This window comes from Ascaphus truei (genome assembly GCF_040206685.1).
Source record: "Ascaphus truei isolate aAscTru1 chromosome 8 unlocalized genomic scaffold, aAscTru1.hap1 SUPER_8_unloc_1, whole genome shotgun sequence".
Taxonomy (NCBI): Eukaryota; Metazoa; Chordata; class Amphibia; order Anura; family Ascaphidae; genus Ascaphus; species Ascaphus truei.
In genome coordinates, this window is record NW_027453835.1 from 1197 (window position 1) to 18204 (window position 17008).

A 17008-nucleotide genomic window follows, 5' to 3' on the forward strand; every position below is an offset into this window, starting at 1 on the left:
CGCGCTCTCTCTCGCTCTCCCGGTCCCTGCGCGCGCTCTCTCTCGCTCTCCCGGTCCCTGCGCGCGCTCTCTCTCGCTCTCCCGGTCCCTGCGCGCCGCTCTCTCTCGCTCTCCCGGTCCCTGCGCGCGCTCTCTCTCGCTCTCCCGGTCCCTGCGCGCGCTCTCTCTCTCGCTCTCCCGGTCCCTGCGCGCGCTCTCTCTCTCTCTCTCGCTCTCCCGGTCCCTGCGCACGCTCTCTCTCTCTCTCCCGGTCCCTGCGCGCGCTCTCTCTCTCTCTCCCGGTCCCTGCGCGCGCTCTCTCTCGCTCTCCCGGTCCCTGCGCGCGCGCTCTCTCTCCCGGTCCCTGCGCGCGCTCTCTCTCGCTCTCCCGGTCCCTGCGCGCGCTCTCTCTCGCTCTCCCGGTCCTGCGCGCGCTCTCTCTCTCTCTCTCGCTCTCCCGGTCCCTGCGCGCGCTCTCTCTCTCTCTCTCTCGCTCTCCCGGTCCCTGCGCGCGCTCTCTCTCTCTCGCTCTCCCGGTCCCTGCGCGCGCTCTCTCTCTCTCTCTCGCTCTCCCCGGTCCCTGCGCACGCTCTCTCTCTCTCTCCCGGTCCCTGCGCGCGCTCTCTCTCTCTCTCCCGGTCCTGCGCGCGCCTCTCTCTCTCTCTCCCGGTCCCTGCGCGCGCTCTCTCTCGCTCTCCCCGGTCCCTGCGCGCGCTCTCTCTCGCTCTCCCGGTCCCTGCGCGCGCTCTCTCTCTCTCTCCCGGTCCCTGCGCGCGCTCTCTCTCACTCTCCCGGTCCCTGCGCGCGCTCTCTCGCTCTCCCGGTCCCTGCGCGCGCTCTCTCTCTCTCGCTCTCCCGGTCCCTGCGCGCGCTCTCTCTCTCTCTCGCTCTCCGGTCCCTGCGCACGCTCTCTCTCTCTCTCCCGGTCCCTGCGCGCGCTCTCTCTCTCTCTCCCGGTCCCTGCGCGCGCTCTCTCTCTCTCTCCCGGTCCCTGCGCGCGCTCTCTCTCGCTCTCCCGGTCCCTGCGCGCGCTCTCTCTCGCTCTCCCGGTCCCTGCGCGCGCTCTCTCTCTCTCTCCCGGTCCCTGCGCGCGCTCTCTCTCTCTCTCCCGGTCCCTGCGCGCGCTCTCTCCCGGTCCCTGCGCGCGCTCTCTCCCGGTCCCTGCGCGCGCTCTCTCCCGGTCCCTGCGCGCGCTCTCTCCCGGTCCCTGCGTGCGCGCTCTCCTCCCGGTCCCTGCGTGCGCGCTCTCATCCCGGTCTCTGCGCGCTCTCTGCGCGCTCTCTCTCTCTCTGTCTCTCTCGCCCTGCGCGCTCTCTCGCTCTCTGTCGCTCTCCGCCCTGCGCGCTCTCTCTCGCTCTCTGTCGCTCTCGCCCCTGCGCGCGCTCTCTCGCTCTCTGTTGCTCTCGCCCTGCGCGCGCTCTCTCAGTAATGATGCACTCTCTTTCAGCTTCTGCAAACGCTCTCTCGTGGTGACATGTCCCTCGCAGACTCTCTCGTGTCGGACGCACAGCATGGGGGGGGAGATGTGTTTCTCTCGGATGATGAGAGCGCTGGGGAGGACGGGGCAGACGAGGTGTCTCTCGCCAGTGACCTAGAGGGAGAGGATATTCAGGAAGTGCGAGAGCGCAGCTCAGGGAGCGAGAGGTGAGACCCCCCCCCCCCCCCCTCTCTCACCCTCGCCTCCAACCCCTGCCCTACCATCTCCCTCCTTCCCCCACCCCCTCTCCTCCACCCCACCCCCTCTCCTCCTCCCCCCCACCCGCTCTCCTCCTCCCCCCTCTCCTCCTCCCCCCCCACCCCCTCTCCTCCTCCCCCATCTCCTCCTCCCCCCACCCCCTCTCTCCTCCTTCCCCCCACCCCCTCTCCTCCTTCCCCCCACCCCCCTCTCCTCCTCCCCCCCACCCCATCTCCTCCTCCCCCCCACCCCCTCTCCTCCTCCCCCCCCACCCCCTCACCTCCTCCCCCCCCCACCCCCTCTCCTCCTCCCCCACACCCCCTCTCCTCCTCCCCCCCACCCCCTCTCCTCCTCCCCCCCACCCCCTCTCCTCCTCCCCCCCACCCCCTCCCCCCCCCACCCCTCTCTCCTCCTCCCCCCCACCCCCTCTCCTCCTCCCCCCCACCCCCTCTCCTCCTCCCCCCACCCCCTCTCCTCCTCCCCCCCCCACCCTCCTCTCCTCCTTCCCCCCCCACCACCCCCTCTCCTCCTTCCCCCCCACCACCCCCTCTCCTCCTTCCCCCCCACCACCCCCTCTCCTCCTTCCCCCCCCCCCACCCCTCTCCTCCTTCCCCCCCACCACCCTCCCCTCTCCTTCCCCTCTCACCACTCTCCCCCCCAGGGTTTCCCCCCCCAGTTGAGGGGTGTCAGGATGGGGGGGAGCGGAATCCGCTGCTCGTTTCCCTGGAAGATAAATCGGAGCGTCAGCAGAGAGACACCGGCCTCTGGTTTGGGAAGGTGAGTCGCAGGGGGTCCCGGGGGAGGGGGGGCAGTCACGGGGAGGGGGTCCCGGGGGAGGGTGGGCAGTCCACGGGGAGGGGGTCCCGGGGGAGGGGGGCACTCACGGGGAGGGGGTCCCGGGGGAGGAGGGGCAGTCACGGGGAGGGGGGTCCCGGGGGAGGAGGGGCAATCACGGGGAGGGGGTCCCGGGGCAGGGTGGGCAGTCACGGGGAGGGGGTCCCGGGGTAGGTTCGCCCTCCCCTCTCGCTCGCCCTCTCGCCCTCCCTCTCGCTCGCTCGCCCGCCCTCTCGCTCGCTCGCCCGCCCTCTCGCCCGCCCTCTCGCCCGCCCTCTCGCCCGCCCTCTCGCCCGCCCTCTCGCCCGCCCTCTCGCTCGCCCTCTCGCTCGCCCTCTCGCTCGCCCTACCGCTCGCCCTACCGCCCCTCCCTCCCGCTCGCCCTACCGCTCGCCCTCCCTCCCTCTCGCCCTCCCTCTCGCCCTCCCTACCGCTCGCCCTCCCTCTCGCCCTCCTCCCGCTCGCCCTCTCGCCCTCCCTCCCTCTCGCCCTCCCTCCCGCTCGCCCTCCCGCTCGCCCTCCCGCTCGCCCTCCCCGCTCGCCCCTCCCGCTCGCCCTCCTCCTCTCGCCCTCCCTCCTCTCGCCCTCCCTCCCTCTCGCCCTCCCTCTCGCCCTCCCTCTCGCCCGCCCTCCCGCTCGCCCTCCCGCCCTTCCTCCCGCTCGCCCTCCCTCCCCGCTCGCCCTCCCTCTCTCTCAGGGTGGGGGGAGACTCATGGAGGGGCGGTCTCACGCTGTCTCTCTCGGGGCGGGGCGGTCTCACGCTGTCTCTCTCAGGGTGGGGGGAGTCTCGGGGCGGTCTCTCGCGCTCTCAGGGTGGGGGAGTATCGGGCGGTCTCTCGCTCTCTCTCAGGGTGGGGGGAGTCTCGGGGCGGGCGGTCTCTCATGCTGTCTCTCTCTCGGGCGGGCGGTCTCTCACGCTGTCTCTCTCATGGTGGGGGGAGTCTCGGAGCGGTCTCATGCTGTCTCTCTCAGGGTGGGGGGAGTCTCGGGGTGGTCTCTCATGCTGTCTCTCTCGGGTGATGGGGTGTCTCGGGGCGGGCGGTCTCTCACGCTGTCTCTCAGGTGATGGGGGGTGTCTCTTTGTGGGCGGGCGGTCTCACGCTGTCTCTCTCTCAGGGTGGAGGGAGTCTCGGGGCGGGCGGTCTCACGCTGTCTCTCAGGGTGATGGGGGTGTCTGTTTGTGGGCGGGCGGGCGGGCTTCTCTCATGCTCTCTCTCTCGCGCCGTCTCTCTCTCTCGCGCCGTCTCTCTCTCTCGCGCCGTCTCTCCTCTCGCGCCGTCTCTCTCTCTCGCGCCGTCTCTCTCTCTCGCGCCGTCTCTCTCCTCCGCGCCGTCTCTCTCTTCGCGCGGCCGTCTCTCTCTCGCACTCTCTCACGAGCTCTCTCGCTCTCTCTCAGGTTAATGGGGGTGTCTTTTTGTGGGCGGGCGGTCTCACGCTGTCTCTCTCACCCTGTCTCTCAGGGTGATGGGGGTGTCTCATTGTGGGCGGGCGGTCTCTCTCTCTCTCGCTCTCTCATGCTCTCTCTCACGCTCTCTCTCTCACGCTCTCTCTCTCTCACGCTCTCTCGCTCTCGCGCTCTCTCTCGCTCGCGCTCCTCTCTCCGCATCGCGCTCTCTCTCGCTCGCGCTCTCTCTCGCTCCGCGCTCTCTCTCGCTCGCGCTCTCTCTCGCTCGCGCTCTCTCTCGCTCGCGCTCTCTCTCGCTCGCGCTCTCTCTCGCTCGCGCTCTCTCTCGCTCGCGCTCTCTCTCGCTCGCGCTCTCTCTCGCTCGCGCTCTCTCTCGCTCGCGCTCTCTCTCGCTCGCGCTCATCTCTCGCTCGCGCTCTCTCTCGCTCGCGCTCTCTCTCGCTCGCGCTCTCTCGCTCGCGCTCTCTCTCGCTCGCGCTCTCTCTCGCTCGCGCTCTCTCTCGCTCGCGCTCTCTCTCGCTCGCGCTCTCTCTCGCTCGCGCTCTCTCTCGCTCGCGCTCTCTCTCGCTCGCGCTCTCTCTCGCTCGCGCTCTCTCTCGCTCGCGCTCTCTCTCGCTCGCGCTCTCTCTCGCTCGCGCTCTCTCTCGCTCGCGCTCTCTCTCGCTCGCGCTCTCTCTCGCTCGCGCTCTCTCTCGCTCGCGCTCTCTCTCGCTCGCGCTCTCTCTCGCTCGCGCTCTCTCTCGCTCGCGCTCTCTCTCGCTCGCGCTCTCTCTCGCTCGCGCTCTCTCTCGCTCGCGCTCTCTCTCGCTCGCGCTCTCTCTCTCGCTCGCGCTCTCTCTCGCTCTCTCAGGTTGATGGGGGTGTCTTTTTGTGGGCGGGCTGTCTCTCTCTCTCGGGCTGTCTCTCTCTCTCGGGCTGTCTCTCTCTCTCGGGCTGTCTCTCTCTCTCGGGCTGTCTCTCTCTCTCGGGCTGTCTCTCTCTCTCGGGCTGTCTCTCTCTCTCGGGCTGTCTCTCTCTCTCGGGCTGTCTCTCTCTCTCGGGCTGTCTCTCTCTCACGCTGTCTCTCTCTCTCACGCTGTCTCACACTGTCTCTCTCTCACGCTGTCTCTCTCTCTCTCACGCTGTCTCTCTCTCTCACGCTGTCTCTCTCTCTCACGCTGTCTCTCTCTCTCACGCTGTCTCTCTCTCTCACGCTGTCTCTCTCTCTCACGCTGTCTCTCTCTCTCACGCTGTCTCTCTCTCCCACGCTGTCTCTCTCTCTCTCACGCTGTCTCTCTCTCTCTCTCTCTCACGCTGTCTCTCTCTCACTCTCACGCTGTCTCTCTCTCACTCTCACGCTGTCTCTCTCTCTCTCTCTCTCACGCTGTCTCTCTCTCACGCTGTCTCTCTCTCTCTCACACTGTCTCTCTCTCACGCTGTCTCTCTCTCACGCTGTCTCTCTCTCACGCTGTCTCTCTCTCTCTCACGCTGTCTCACACTGTCTCTCTCTCTCTCACCCTGTCTCTCTCTCACGCTCTCTCACACTGTCTCTCTCACACTGTCTCTCTCACACTGTCTCTCTCACGCTGTCTCTCTCACGCTGTCTCTCTCACGCTGTCTCTCTCTCACGCTGTCTCTCTCTCTCTCTCACGCTGTCTCTCTCTCTCTCTCTCACGCTGTCTCTCTCTCACGCTGTCTCTCTCTCACGCTGTCTCTCTCTCACGCTGTCTCTCTCTCTCTCTCACGCTGTCTCTCTCTCTCTCTCACGCTGTCTCTCTCTCTCTCTCACGCTGTCTCACACTGTCTCTCTCTCTCTCACCCTGTCTCTCTCTCACGCTCTCTCACACTGTCTCTCTCTCTCACGCTGTCTCACGCTGTCTCTCTCACGCTGTCTCTCTCTCACGCTGTCTCTCTCTCACGCTGTCTCTCTCTCTCTCTCACACGCTCTCTCACACTGTCTCTCTCTCTCTCTCATGCTGTCTCTCTCTCACGCTGTCTCTCTCTCTCTCTCACGCTGTCTCTCTCTCTCTCTCACGCTGTCTCTCTCTCTCTCACGCTGTCTCTCTCTCTCTCTCTCACACTGTCTCTCTCTCTCTCTCACGCTGTCTCTCTCTCTCTCTCTCACGCTGTCTCTCTCTCTCACGCTGTCTCTCTCTCTCACGCTGTCTCTCTCAGGGAGTATTTTCTTCTCTGGATTTTGACGCTGATGAAAGTTTGGAGATTAGACAGACACAAATCCTACAGGACAGCGAGAGAGGTAAGGGGGGGTGCAGGGGAGAGAGGTTTGGGGTGCAGGGGAGAGAGGTTAAGGGGGGTGCAGGGGAGAGAGAGAGGTAAGGGGGGGGGGTGCAGGGGAGAGAGGTAAGGGGGTTGCAGGGGAGAGCGAGAGAGGTATGGGGGGGTGCAGGGGTGAGAGAGGTAAGGGGGTGCAGGGGAGAGAGAGTTAAGGGGGGGTGCAGGGGAGAGAGAGGTATGGGGGGGTGCAGGGGAGAGAGACGTAAGGGGGGGTGCAGGGGAGAGAGAGGTAAGGGGGGGTGCAGGGGAGAGAGAGGTAAGGGGGGTGCAGGGGTGAGCGAGGTAAGGGGGGGTGCAGGGGAGAGAGAGGTAAGGGGGGGTGCAGGGGAGAGAGAGGTAAGGGGGGGTGCAGGGGAGAGAGAGGTAAGGGGGGGGGTGCAGGGGAGAGAGTGCCGTTGGAGGAGAGGAGACCGCGTGTGTGGGGGGACCGGGGAGGGCATTTAGGAGGATTGAAAAGGAACGTGACAGACACCGAGAGACATCCCTTCTCCTGTGCAGGAGTCAAGCCGCAAAAGAGACAGACAGGCAGAAGGAAACAGAACGCCCCCAACCTTGACAAGACTGCAGAGGAGACTGCAGCCATCACCGAGACCGCTGCAGAGACCACAGCCACAACAGAGAGCACCAGAGAGACTGCCAAGGAAGATCTCAGCAGCTCAGAGAGCGACAGCAGCGAGGACGAGAGGTGAGAGGAAGGAGACAGCAAGCGATGTTTGGTGGGAGAGAGAGACTCTCGTGGGACTGATGTTCCCACGCTCATTTCTCACAGGGAGATCAAGTCCATGAAGGGGAGTCTGGGAAAAAAGAGAGCGCAGGCAGAGGAAGAGACGGATAACTTCGAGGTGGTTCCCGTAGAGCGTCCAGGTGAGTGTCTCTCCCCCACTTCTGCACGCTGTCTCTTTCTGTGTGTCTCTCTCTGCTGTCTCCGTTCTATCTCATCTCTCGTCGTGTATGCGGACACCGACACTCTCTTACTGTTTCATATCTCTCTGGGATGTCTCTCTCCCCAGTGAAGCGGTCTCGTGTGCTGGGTCCGGACAGTCTCGCTCTGGGGACAGTCATCGCTACGTCCAAGAAATCCACCAGGGATCTGATTGACGGCTCCTTCCACAGGTCAGAGCCCCGCCCCCTGTGATGTCACTTCCTCTCTGGAGATATAATATAGAGATCCTGCCCATTATAACGTGTTACAGGAAGTAATACAGTGAGAGTTACCGCTCGTTCTCACGCATGTCCTGGGCACAGAGTTATGTGTTACAGGCAGTAATACAGTGAGAGTTACCTCCCGTTCTCACGCATGTCCTGGGCACAGAGTTACGTGTTACAGGCAGTAATACAGTGAGAGTTACCTCCCGTTCTCACGCATGTCCTGGGCACAGAGTTATAACGTGTTACAGGCAGTAATACAGTGAGAGTTACCTCCCGTTCTCACGCATGTCCTGGGCACAGAGTTATAACATGTGTTACAGGCAGTAATACAGTGAGAGTTACCTCTCGCTCTCACGCATGTCCTGGGCACAGAGTTATAGCATGTGTTACAGGCGGTAATACAGTGAGAGTTACCTCACGTTCTCACGCATGTCCTGGGCACAGAGTTATAACATGTGTTACAGGCAGTAATATAGTGAGAGTTACCTCTCGCTCTCACGCATGTCCTGGGCACAGAGTTATAACGTGTTACAGGCAGTAATACAGTGAGAGTTACCTCTCGTTCTCACGCATGTCCTGGGCACAGAGTTATAACGTGTTACAGGCAGTAATACAGTGAGAGTCACCTCCCGTTCTCACGCATGTCCTGGGCACAGAGTTATAACGTGTTACAGGCAGTAATACAGTGAGAGTTACCTCCCGTTCTCACGCATGTCCTGGGCACAGAGTTATAACGTGTGTTACAGGCAGTAATACAGTGAGAGTTACCTCCCGTTCTCACGCATGTCCTGGGCACAGAGTTATAACGTGTTACAGGCAGTAATACAGTAAGAGTTACCTCTCGTTCTCACGCATGTCCTGGGCACAGAGTTATAACGTGTTACAGGCAGTAATACAGTGAGAGTTACCTCTCGTTCTCACGCATGTCCTGGGCACAGAGTTATAACGTGTTACAGGCAGTAATACAGTGAGAGTTACCTCTCGTTCTCACGCATGTCCTGGGCACAGAGTTATAACATGTTACAGGCAGTAATACAGTGAGAGTTACCTCTCGCTCTCACGCATGTCCTGGGCACAGAGTTATAACGTGTTACAGGCAGTAATACAGTGAGAGTTACCTCTCGTTCTCACGCATGTCCTGGGCACAGAGTTATAACATGTGTTACAGGCAGTAATACAGTGAGAGTTACCGCTCGTTCTCACGCATGTCCTGGGCACAGAGTTATAACGTGTTACAGGCAGTAATACAGTGAGAGTTACCTCTCGTTCTCACGCATGTCCTGGGCACAGAGTTATAACGTGTGTTACAGGCAGTAATACAGTGAGAGTTACCTCTCGTTCTCACGCATGTCCTGGGCACAGAGTTATAACGTGTTACAGGCAGTAATACAGTGAGAGTTACCTCTCGTTCTCACACATGTCCTGGGCACAGAGTTATAACATGTGTTACAGGCAGTAATACAGTGAGAGTTACCTCTCGTTCTCACGCATGTCCTGGGCACAGAGTTATAACGTGTGTTACAGGCAGTAATACAGTGAGAGTTACCTCTCGTTCTCACGCATGTCCTGGGCACAGAGTTATAACGTGTTACAGGCAGTAATACAGTGAGAGTTACCTCTCGTTCTCACGCATGTCCTGGGCACAGAGTTATAACGTGTTACAGGCAGTAATACAGTGAGAGTTACCTCTCGCTCTCACGCATGTCCTGGGCACAGAGTTATAACGTGTGTTACAGGCAGTAATACAGTGAGAGTTACCTCTCGTTCTCACGCATGTCCTGGGCACAGAGTTATAACGTGTGTTACAGGCAGTAATACAGTGAGAGTTACCTCTCGTTCTCACGCATGTCCTGGGCACAGAGTTATAACAGGTGTTACAGGCAGTAATACAGGGAGAGTTACCTCTCGCTCTCACGCATGTCCTGGGCACAGAGTTATAACGTGTTACAGGCAGTAATACAGGGAGAGTTACCGCTCGTTCTCACGCATGTCCTGGGCACAGAGTTATAACAGGTGTTACAGGCAGTAATACAGGGAGAGTTACCGCTCGTTCTCACGCATGTCCTGGGCACAGAGTTATAACGTGTGTTACAGGAAGTAATACAGTGAGAGTTACCTCTCGCTCTCACGCATGTCCTGGGCACAGAGTTATAACGTGTGTTACAGGCAGTAATACAGTGAGAGTTACCTCTCGTTCTCACGCATGTCCTGGGCACAGAGTTATAACGTGTGTTACAGGCAGTAATAGTGAGAGTTACCTCTCGTTCTCACGCATGTCCTGGGCACAGAGTTATAACAGGTGTTACAGGCAGTAATACAGGGAGAGTTACCTCTCGCTCTCACGCATGTCCTGGGCACAGAGTTATAACGTGTTACAGGCAGTAATACAGGGAGAGTTACCGCTCGTTCTCACGCATGTCCTGGGCACAGAGTTATAACAGGTGTTACAGGCAGTAATACAGGGAGAGTTACCGCTCGTTCTCACGCATGTCCTGGGCACAGAATTATAACGTGTTACAGGCAGTAATACAGTGAGAGTTACCTCTCGTTCTCACGCATGTCCTGGGCACAGAGTTATAACGTGTGTTACAGGAAGTAATACAGTGAGAGTTACCTCTCGTTCTCACGCATGTCCTGGGCACAGGGTTATAACATGTGTTACAGGCAGTAATACAGTGAGTGTTACCTCTCGTTCTCACGCATGTCCTGGGCACAGAGTTATAACATGTTACAGGCAGTAATACAGTGAGAGTTACCTCTCGTTCTCACGCATGTCCTGGGCACAGAGTTATAACGTGTTACAGGCAGTAATACAGTGAGAGTTACCTCTCGTTCTCACGCATGTCCTGGGCACAGAGTTATAACATGTGTTACAGGCAGTAATACAGTGAGAGTTACCTCTCGTTCTCACGCGTGTCCTGGGCACAGAGTTATAACATGTTACAGGCAGTAATACAGTGAGAGTTACCTCTCGTTCTCACGCGTGTCCTGGGCACAGAGTTATAACATGTGTTACAGGCAGTAATACAGTGAGAGTTACCTCTCGTTCTCACCCATATCCTGGGCACAGAGTTATAACGTGTTACAGGCAGTAATACAGTGAGAGTTACCTCTCGTTCTCACGCATGTCCTGGGCACAGAGTTATAACGTGTTACAGGAAGTAATACAGTGAGAGTTACCTCTCGTTCTCACGCATGTCCTGGGCACAGAGTTATAACGTGTGTTACAGGCAGTAATACAGTGAGAGTTACCTCTCGTTCTCACGCATGTCCTGGGCACAGAGTTATAACGTGTGTTACAGGCAGTAATACATTGAGAGTTACCGCTCGTTCTCACACATGTCCTGGGCACAGAGTTATAACGTGTTACAGGCAGTAATACAGTGAGAGTTACCTCTCGTTCTCACGCATGTCCTGGGCACAGAGTTATAACGTGTTACAGGCAGTAATACAGTGAGAGTTACCTCTCGTTCTCACGCATGTCCTGGGCACAGAGTTATAACGTGTTACAGGCAGTAATACAGTGAGAGTTACCTCTCGTTCTCACGCATGTCCTGGGCACAGAGTTATAACGTGTGTTACAGGCAGTAATACAGTGAGAGTTACCTCTCGCTCTCACGCATGTCCTGGGCACAGAGTTATAACATGTTACAGGCAGTAATACAGTGAGAGTTACCTCTCGTTCTCACGCATGTCCTGGGCACAGAGTTATAACGTGTTACAGGCAGTAATACAGTGAGAGTTACCTCTCGTTCTCACGCATGTCCTGGGCACAGAGTTATAACGTGTGTTACAGGCAGTAATACAGTGAGAGTTACCTCTCGTTCTCACGCATGTCCTGGGCACAGAGTTATAACGTGTGTTACAGGCAGTAATACAGTGAGAGTTACCTCTCGCTCTCACGCATGTCCTGGGCACAGAGTTATAACATGTTACAGGCAGTAATACAGTGAGAGTTACCTCTCGTTCTCACGCATGTCCTGGGCACAGAGTTATAACGTGTTACAGGCAGTAATACAGTGAGAGTTACCTCTCGTTCTCACGCATGTCCTGGGCACAGAGTTATAACATGTTACAGGCAGTAATACAGTGAGAGTTACCTCTCGTTCTCACGCATGTCCTGGGCACAGAGTTATAACGTGTTACAGGCAGTAATACAGTGAGAGTTACCTCTCGTTCTCACGCATGTCCTGGGCACAGAGTTATAACGTGTGTTACAGGCAGTAATACAGTGAGAGTTACCTCTCGTTCTCACGCATGTCCTGGGCACAGAGTTATAACGTGTTACAGGCAGTAATACAGTGAGAGTTACCTCTCGTTCTCACGCATGTCCTGGGCACAGAGTTATAACGTGTGTTACAGGCAGTAATACAGTGAGAGTTACCTCTCGTTCTCACGCATGTCCTGGGCACAGAGTTATAACGTGTGTTACAGGCAGTAATACAGTGAGAGTTACCTCTCGTTCTCACGCATGTCCTGGGCACAGAGTTATAACGTGTTACAGGCAGTAATACAGTGAGAGTTACCTCTCGTTCTCACGCATGTCCTGGGCACAGAGTTATAACGTGTGTTACAGGCAGTAATACAGTGAGAGTTACCTCTCGTTCTCACCCATATCCTGGGCACAGAGTTATAACGTGTTACAGGCAGTAATACAGTGAGAGTTACCTCTCGTTCTCACGCATGTCCTGGGCACAGAGTTATAACGTGTTACAGGCAGTAATACAGTGAGAGTTACCTCTCGTTATCACGCATGTCCTGGGCACAGAGTTATAACATGTGTTACAGGCAGTAATACACTGAGAGTTACCTCTCGTTCTCACGCATGTCCTGGGCACAGAGTTATAACATGTGTTACAGGCAGTAATACAGTGAGAGTTACCTCTCGTTCTCACGCATGTCCTGGGCACACAGTTATAACGTGTTACAGGCAGTAATACAGTGAGAGTTACCTCTCGTTCTCACGCATGTCCTGGGCACAGAGTTATAACGTGTGTTACAGGCAGTAATACAGTGAGAGTTACCTCTCGTTCTCACGCATGTCCTGGGCACAGAGTTATAACGTGTTACAGGCAGTAATACAGTGAGAGTTACCTCTCGTTCTCACGCATGTCCTGGGCACAGAGTTATAACATGTTACAGGCAGTAATACAGTGAGAGTTACCTCACGTTCTCACGCATGTCCTGGGCACAGAGTTATAACGTGTGTTACAGGCAGTAATACAGTGAGTTACCTCTCGTTCTCACGCATGTCCTGGGCACAGAGATATAATGTGTTACAGGCAGTAATACAGTGAGAGTTACCTCTCGTTCTCACGCATGTCCTGGGCACAGAGTTATAACGTGTGTTACAGGCAGTAATACAGTGAGAGTTACCTCTCGTTCTCACGCATGTCCTGGGCACAGAGTTATAACATGTGTTACAGGCAGTAATACAGTGAGAGTTACCTCTCGTTCTCACGCATGTCCTGGGCACAGAGTTATAACGTGTGTTACAGGCAGTAATACAGTGAGAGTTACCTCTCGTTCTCACGCATGTCCTGGGCACAGAGTTATAACGTGTTACAGGCAGTAATACAGTGAGAGTTACCTCTCGCTCTCACGCATGTCCTGGGCACAGAGTTATAACATGTTACAGGCAGTAATACAGTGAGAGTTACCTCTCGTTCTCACGCATGTCCTGGGCACAGAGTTATAACGTGTTACAGGCAGTAATACAGTGAGAGTTACCTCTCGTTCTCACGCATGTCCTGGGCACAGAGTTATAACATGTTACAGGCAGTAATACAGTGAGAGTTACCTCTCGTTCTCACGCATGTCCTGGGCACAGAGTTATAACGTGTTACAGGCAGTAATACAGTGAGAGTTACCTCTCGTTCTCACGCATGTCCTGGGCACAGAGTTATAACGTGTGTTACAGGCAGTAATACAGTGAGAGTTACCTCTCGTTCTCACGCATGTCCTGGGCACAGAGTTATAACGTGTGTTACAGGCAGTAATACAGTGAGAGTTACCTCTCGTTCTCACGCATGTCCTGGGCACAGAGTTATAACGTGTTACAGGCAGTAATACAGTGAGAGTTACCTCTCGTTCTCACGCATGTCCTGGGCACAGAGTTATAACGTGTGTTACAGGCAGTAATACAGTGAGAGTTACCTCTCGTTCTCACGCATGTCCTGGGCACAGAGTTATAACATGTGTTACAGGCAGTAATACAGTGAGAGTTACCTCTCGTTCTCACGCATGTCCTGGGCACAGAGTTATAACGTGTTACAGGCAGTAATACAGTGAGAGTTACCTCTCGTTCTCACGCATGTCCTGGGCACAGAGTTATAACGTGTGTTACAGGCAGTAATACAGTGAGAGTTACCTCACGTTCTCACGCATGTCCTGGGCACAGAGTTATAACGTGTGTTACAGGCAGTAATACAGTGAGAGTTACCTCTCGTTCTCACGCATGTCCTGGGCACAGAGTTATAACATGTGTTACAGGCAGTAATACAGTGAGAGTTACCTCTCGTTCTCACGCATGTCCTGGGCACACAGTTATAACGTGTTACAGGCAGTAATACAGTGAGAGTTACCTCTCGTTCTCACGCATGTCCTGGGCACAGAGTTATAACGTGTTACAGGCAGTAATACAGTGAGAGTTACCTCTCGTTCTCACACATGTCCTGGGCACAGAGTTATAACGTGTTACAGGCAGTAATACAGTGAGAGTTACCTCTCGTTCTCACGCATGTCCTGGGCACAGAGTTATAACATGTTACAGGCAGTAATACAGTGAGAGTTACCTCTCGTTCTCACGCATGTCCTGGGCACAGAGTTATAACGTGTTACAGGCAGTAATACAGTGAGAGTTACCTCTCGTTCTCACGCATGTCCTGGGCACAGAGTTATAACGTGTGTTACAGGCAGTAATACAGTGAGAGTTACCTCTCGTTCTCACGCATGTCCTGGGCACAGAGTTATAACGTGTGTTACAGGCAGTAATACAGTGAGAGTTACCTCTCGTTCTCACGCATGTCCTGGGCACAGAGTTATAACGTGTTACAGGCAGTAATACAGTGAGAGTTACCTCTCGTTCTCACGCATGTCCTGGGCACAGAGTTATAACGTGTGTTACAGGCAGTAATACAGTGAGAGTTACCTCTCGTTCTCACGCATGTCCTGGGCACAGAGTTATAACATGTGTTACAGGCAGTAATACAGTGAGAGTTACCTCTCGTTCTCACGCATGTCCTGGGCACAGAGTTATAACGTGTGTTACAGGCAGTAATACACTGAGAGTTACCTCTCGTTCTCACGCATGTCCTGGGCACAGAGTTATAACATGTGTTACAGGCAGTAATACAGTGAGAGTTACCTCTCGTTCTCACGCATGTCCTGGGCACAGAGTTATAACATGTGTTACAGGCAGTAATACAGTGAGAGTTACCTCTCGTTCTCACGCGTGTCCTGGGCACAGAGTTATAACATGTTACAGGCAGTAATACAGTGAGAGTTACCTCTCGTTCTCACGCGTGTCCTGGGCACAGAGTTATAACATGTGTTACAGGCAGTAATACAGTGAGAGTTACCTCTCGTTCTCACCCATATCCTGGGCACAGAGTTATAACGTGTTACAGGCAGTAATACAGTGAGAGTTACCTCTCGTTCTCACGCATGTCCTGGGCACAGAGTTATAACGTGTGTTACAGGCAGTAATACAGTGAGAGTTACCTCTCATTCTCACGCATGTCCTGGACACAGAGTTATAACGTGTTACAGGCAGTAATACAGTGAGAGTTACCTCTCGTTCTCACGCATGTCCTGGGCACAGAGTTATAACATGTGTTACAGGCAGTAATACACTGAGAGTTACCTCTCGTTCTCACACATGTCCTGGGCACAGAGTTATAACATGTGTTACAGGCAGTAATACAGTGAGAGTTACCTCTCGTTCTCACGCATGTCCTGGGCACAGAGTTATAACGTGTTACAGGCAGTAATACAGTGAGAGTTACCTCTCGTTCTCACGCATGTCCTGGGCACAGAGTTATAACATGTGTTACAGGCAGTAATACACTGAGAGTTACCTCTCGTTCTCACGCATGTCCTGGGCACAGAGTTATAACATGTGTTACAGGCAGTAATACAGTGAGAGTTACCTCTCGTTCTCACGCATGTCCTGGGCACACAGTTATAACGTGTTACAGGCAGTAATACAGTGAGAGTTACCTCTCGTTCTCACGCATGTCCTGGGCACAGAGTTATAACGTGTGTTACAGGCAGTAATACAGTGAGAGTTACCTCTCGTTCTCACGCATGTCCTGGGCACAGAGTTATAACGTGTTACAGGCAGTAATACAGTGAGAGTTACCTCTCGTTCTCACGCATGTCCTGGGCACAGAGTTATAACATGTTACAGGCAGTAATACAGTGAGAGTTACCTCTCGTTCTCACGCATGTCCTGGGCACAGAGTTATAACGTGTTACAGGCAGTAATACAGTGAGAGTTACCTCTCGTTCTCACGCATGTCCTGGGCACAGAGTTATAACGTGTTACAGGCAGTAATACAGTGAGAGTTACCTCTCGTTCTCACGCATGTCCTGGGCACAGAGTTATAACGTGTTACAGGAAGTAATACAGTGAGAGTTACCTCTAGTTCTCACGCATGTCCTGGGCACAGAGTTATAATGTGTTACAGGCAGTAATACAGTGAGAGTTACCTCTCGTTCTCACGCATGTCCTGGGCACAGAGTTATAACGTGTTACAGGAAGTAATACAGTGAGAGTTACCTCTCGTTCTCACGCATGTCCGGGGCACAGAGTTATAACGTGTGTTACAGGCAGTAATACAGTGAGAGTTACCTCTCGTTCTCACGCATGTCCTGGGCACAGAGTTATAACGTGTTACAGGCAGTAATACAGTGAGAGTTACCTCTCGTTCTCACGCATGTCCTGGGCACAGAGTTATAACATGTTACAGGCAGTAATACAGTGAGAGTTACCTCTCGTTCTCACGCATGTCCTGGGCACAGAGTTATAACGTGTTACAGGCAGTAATACAGTGAGAGTTACCTCTCGTTCTCACGCATGTCCTGGGCACAGAGTTATAACGTGTTACAGGCAGTAATACAGTGAGAGTTACCTCTCGTTCTCACGCATGTCCTGGGCACAGAGTTATAACGTGTTACAGGAAGTAATACAGTGAGAGTTACCTCTCGTTCTCACGCATGTCCTGGGCACAGAGTTATAATGTGTTACAGGCAGTAATACAGTGAGAGTTACCTATCGTTCTCACGCATGTCCTGGGCACAGAGTTATAACGTGTTACAGGAAGTAATACAGTGAGAGTTACCTCTCGTTCTCACGCATGTCCGGGGCACAGAGTTATAACGTGTGTTACAGGCAGTAATACGGTGAGAGTTACCTCTCGTTCTCACGCATGTCCTGGGCACAGAGTTATAACGTGTGTTACAGGCAGTAATACAGTGAGAGTTACCTCTCGTTCTCACGCATGTCCTGGGCACAGAGTTATAACGTGTTACAGGCAGTAATACAGTGAGAGTTACCTCTCGTTCTCACGCATGTCCTGGGCACAGAGTTATAACGTGTGTTACAGGCAGTAATACAGTGAGAGTTACCTCTCGTTCTCACGCATGTCCTGGGCACAGAGTTATAACATGTGTTACAGGCAGTAATACAG

General features: G+C 55.1%; 1 protein-coding gene across 1 annotated transcript in view; it reads left to right on the top strand.

Annotated features, from left to right (window-relative positions):
* Nucleotides 1-2315: 2315 nt before the first annotated feature.
* Nucleotides 2316-17008, top strand: part of LOC142473383 (pre-rRNA 2'-O-ribose RNA methyltransferase FTSJ3-like) — a gene marked incomplete at its 5' end in the record, with an annotated part of 32828 nt that continues 18135 nt past the window's right edge. The window contains 5 exons of the mRNA XM_075580623.1: nt 2316-2431; nt 6048-6129; nt 6666-6852; nt 6937-7031; nt 7178-7280. Of these exons, the coding sequence (XP_075436738.1) occupies nt 2316-2431; nt 6048-6129; nt 6666-6852; nt 6937-7031; nt 7178-7280 (583 nt within the window). The remainder of the gene's footprint in view (nt 2432-6047; nt 6130-6665; nt 6853-6936; nt 7032-7177; nt 7281-17008) is intronic.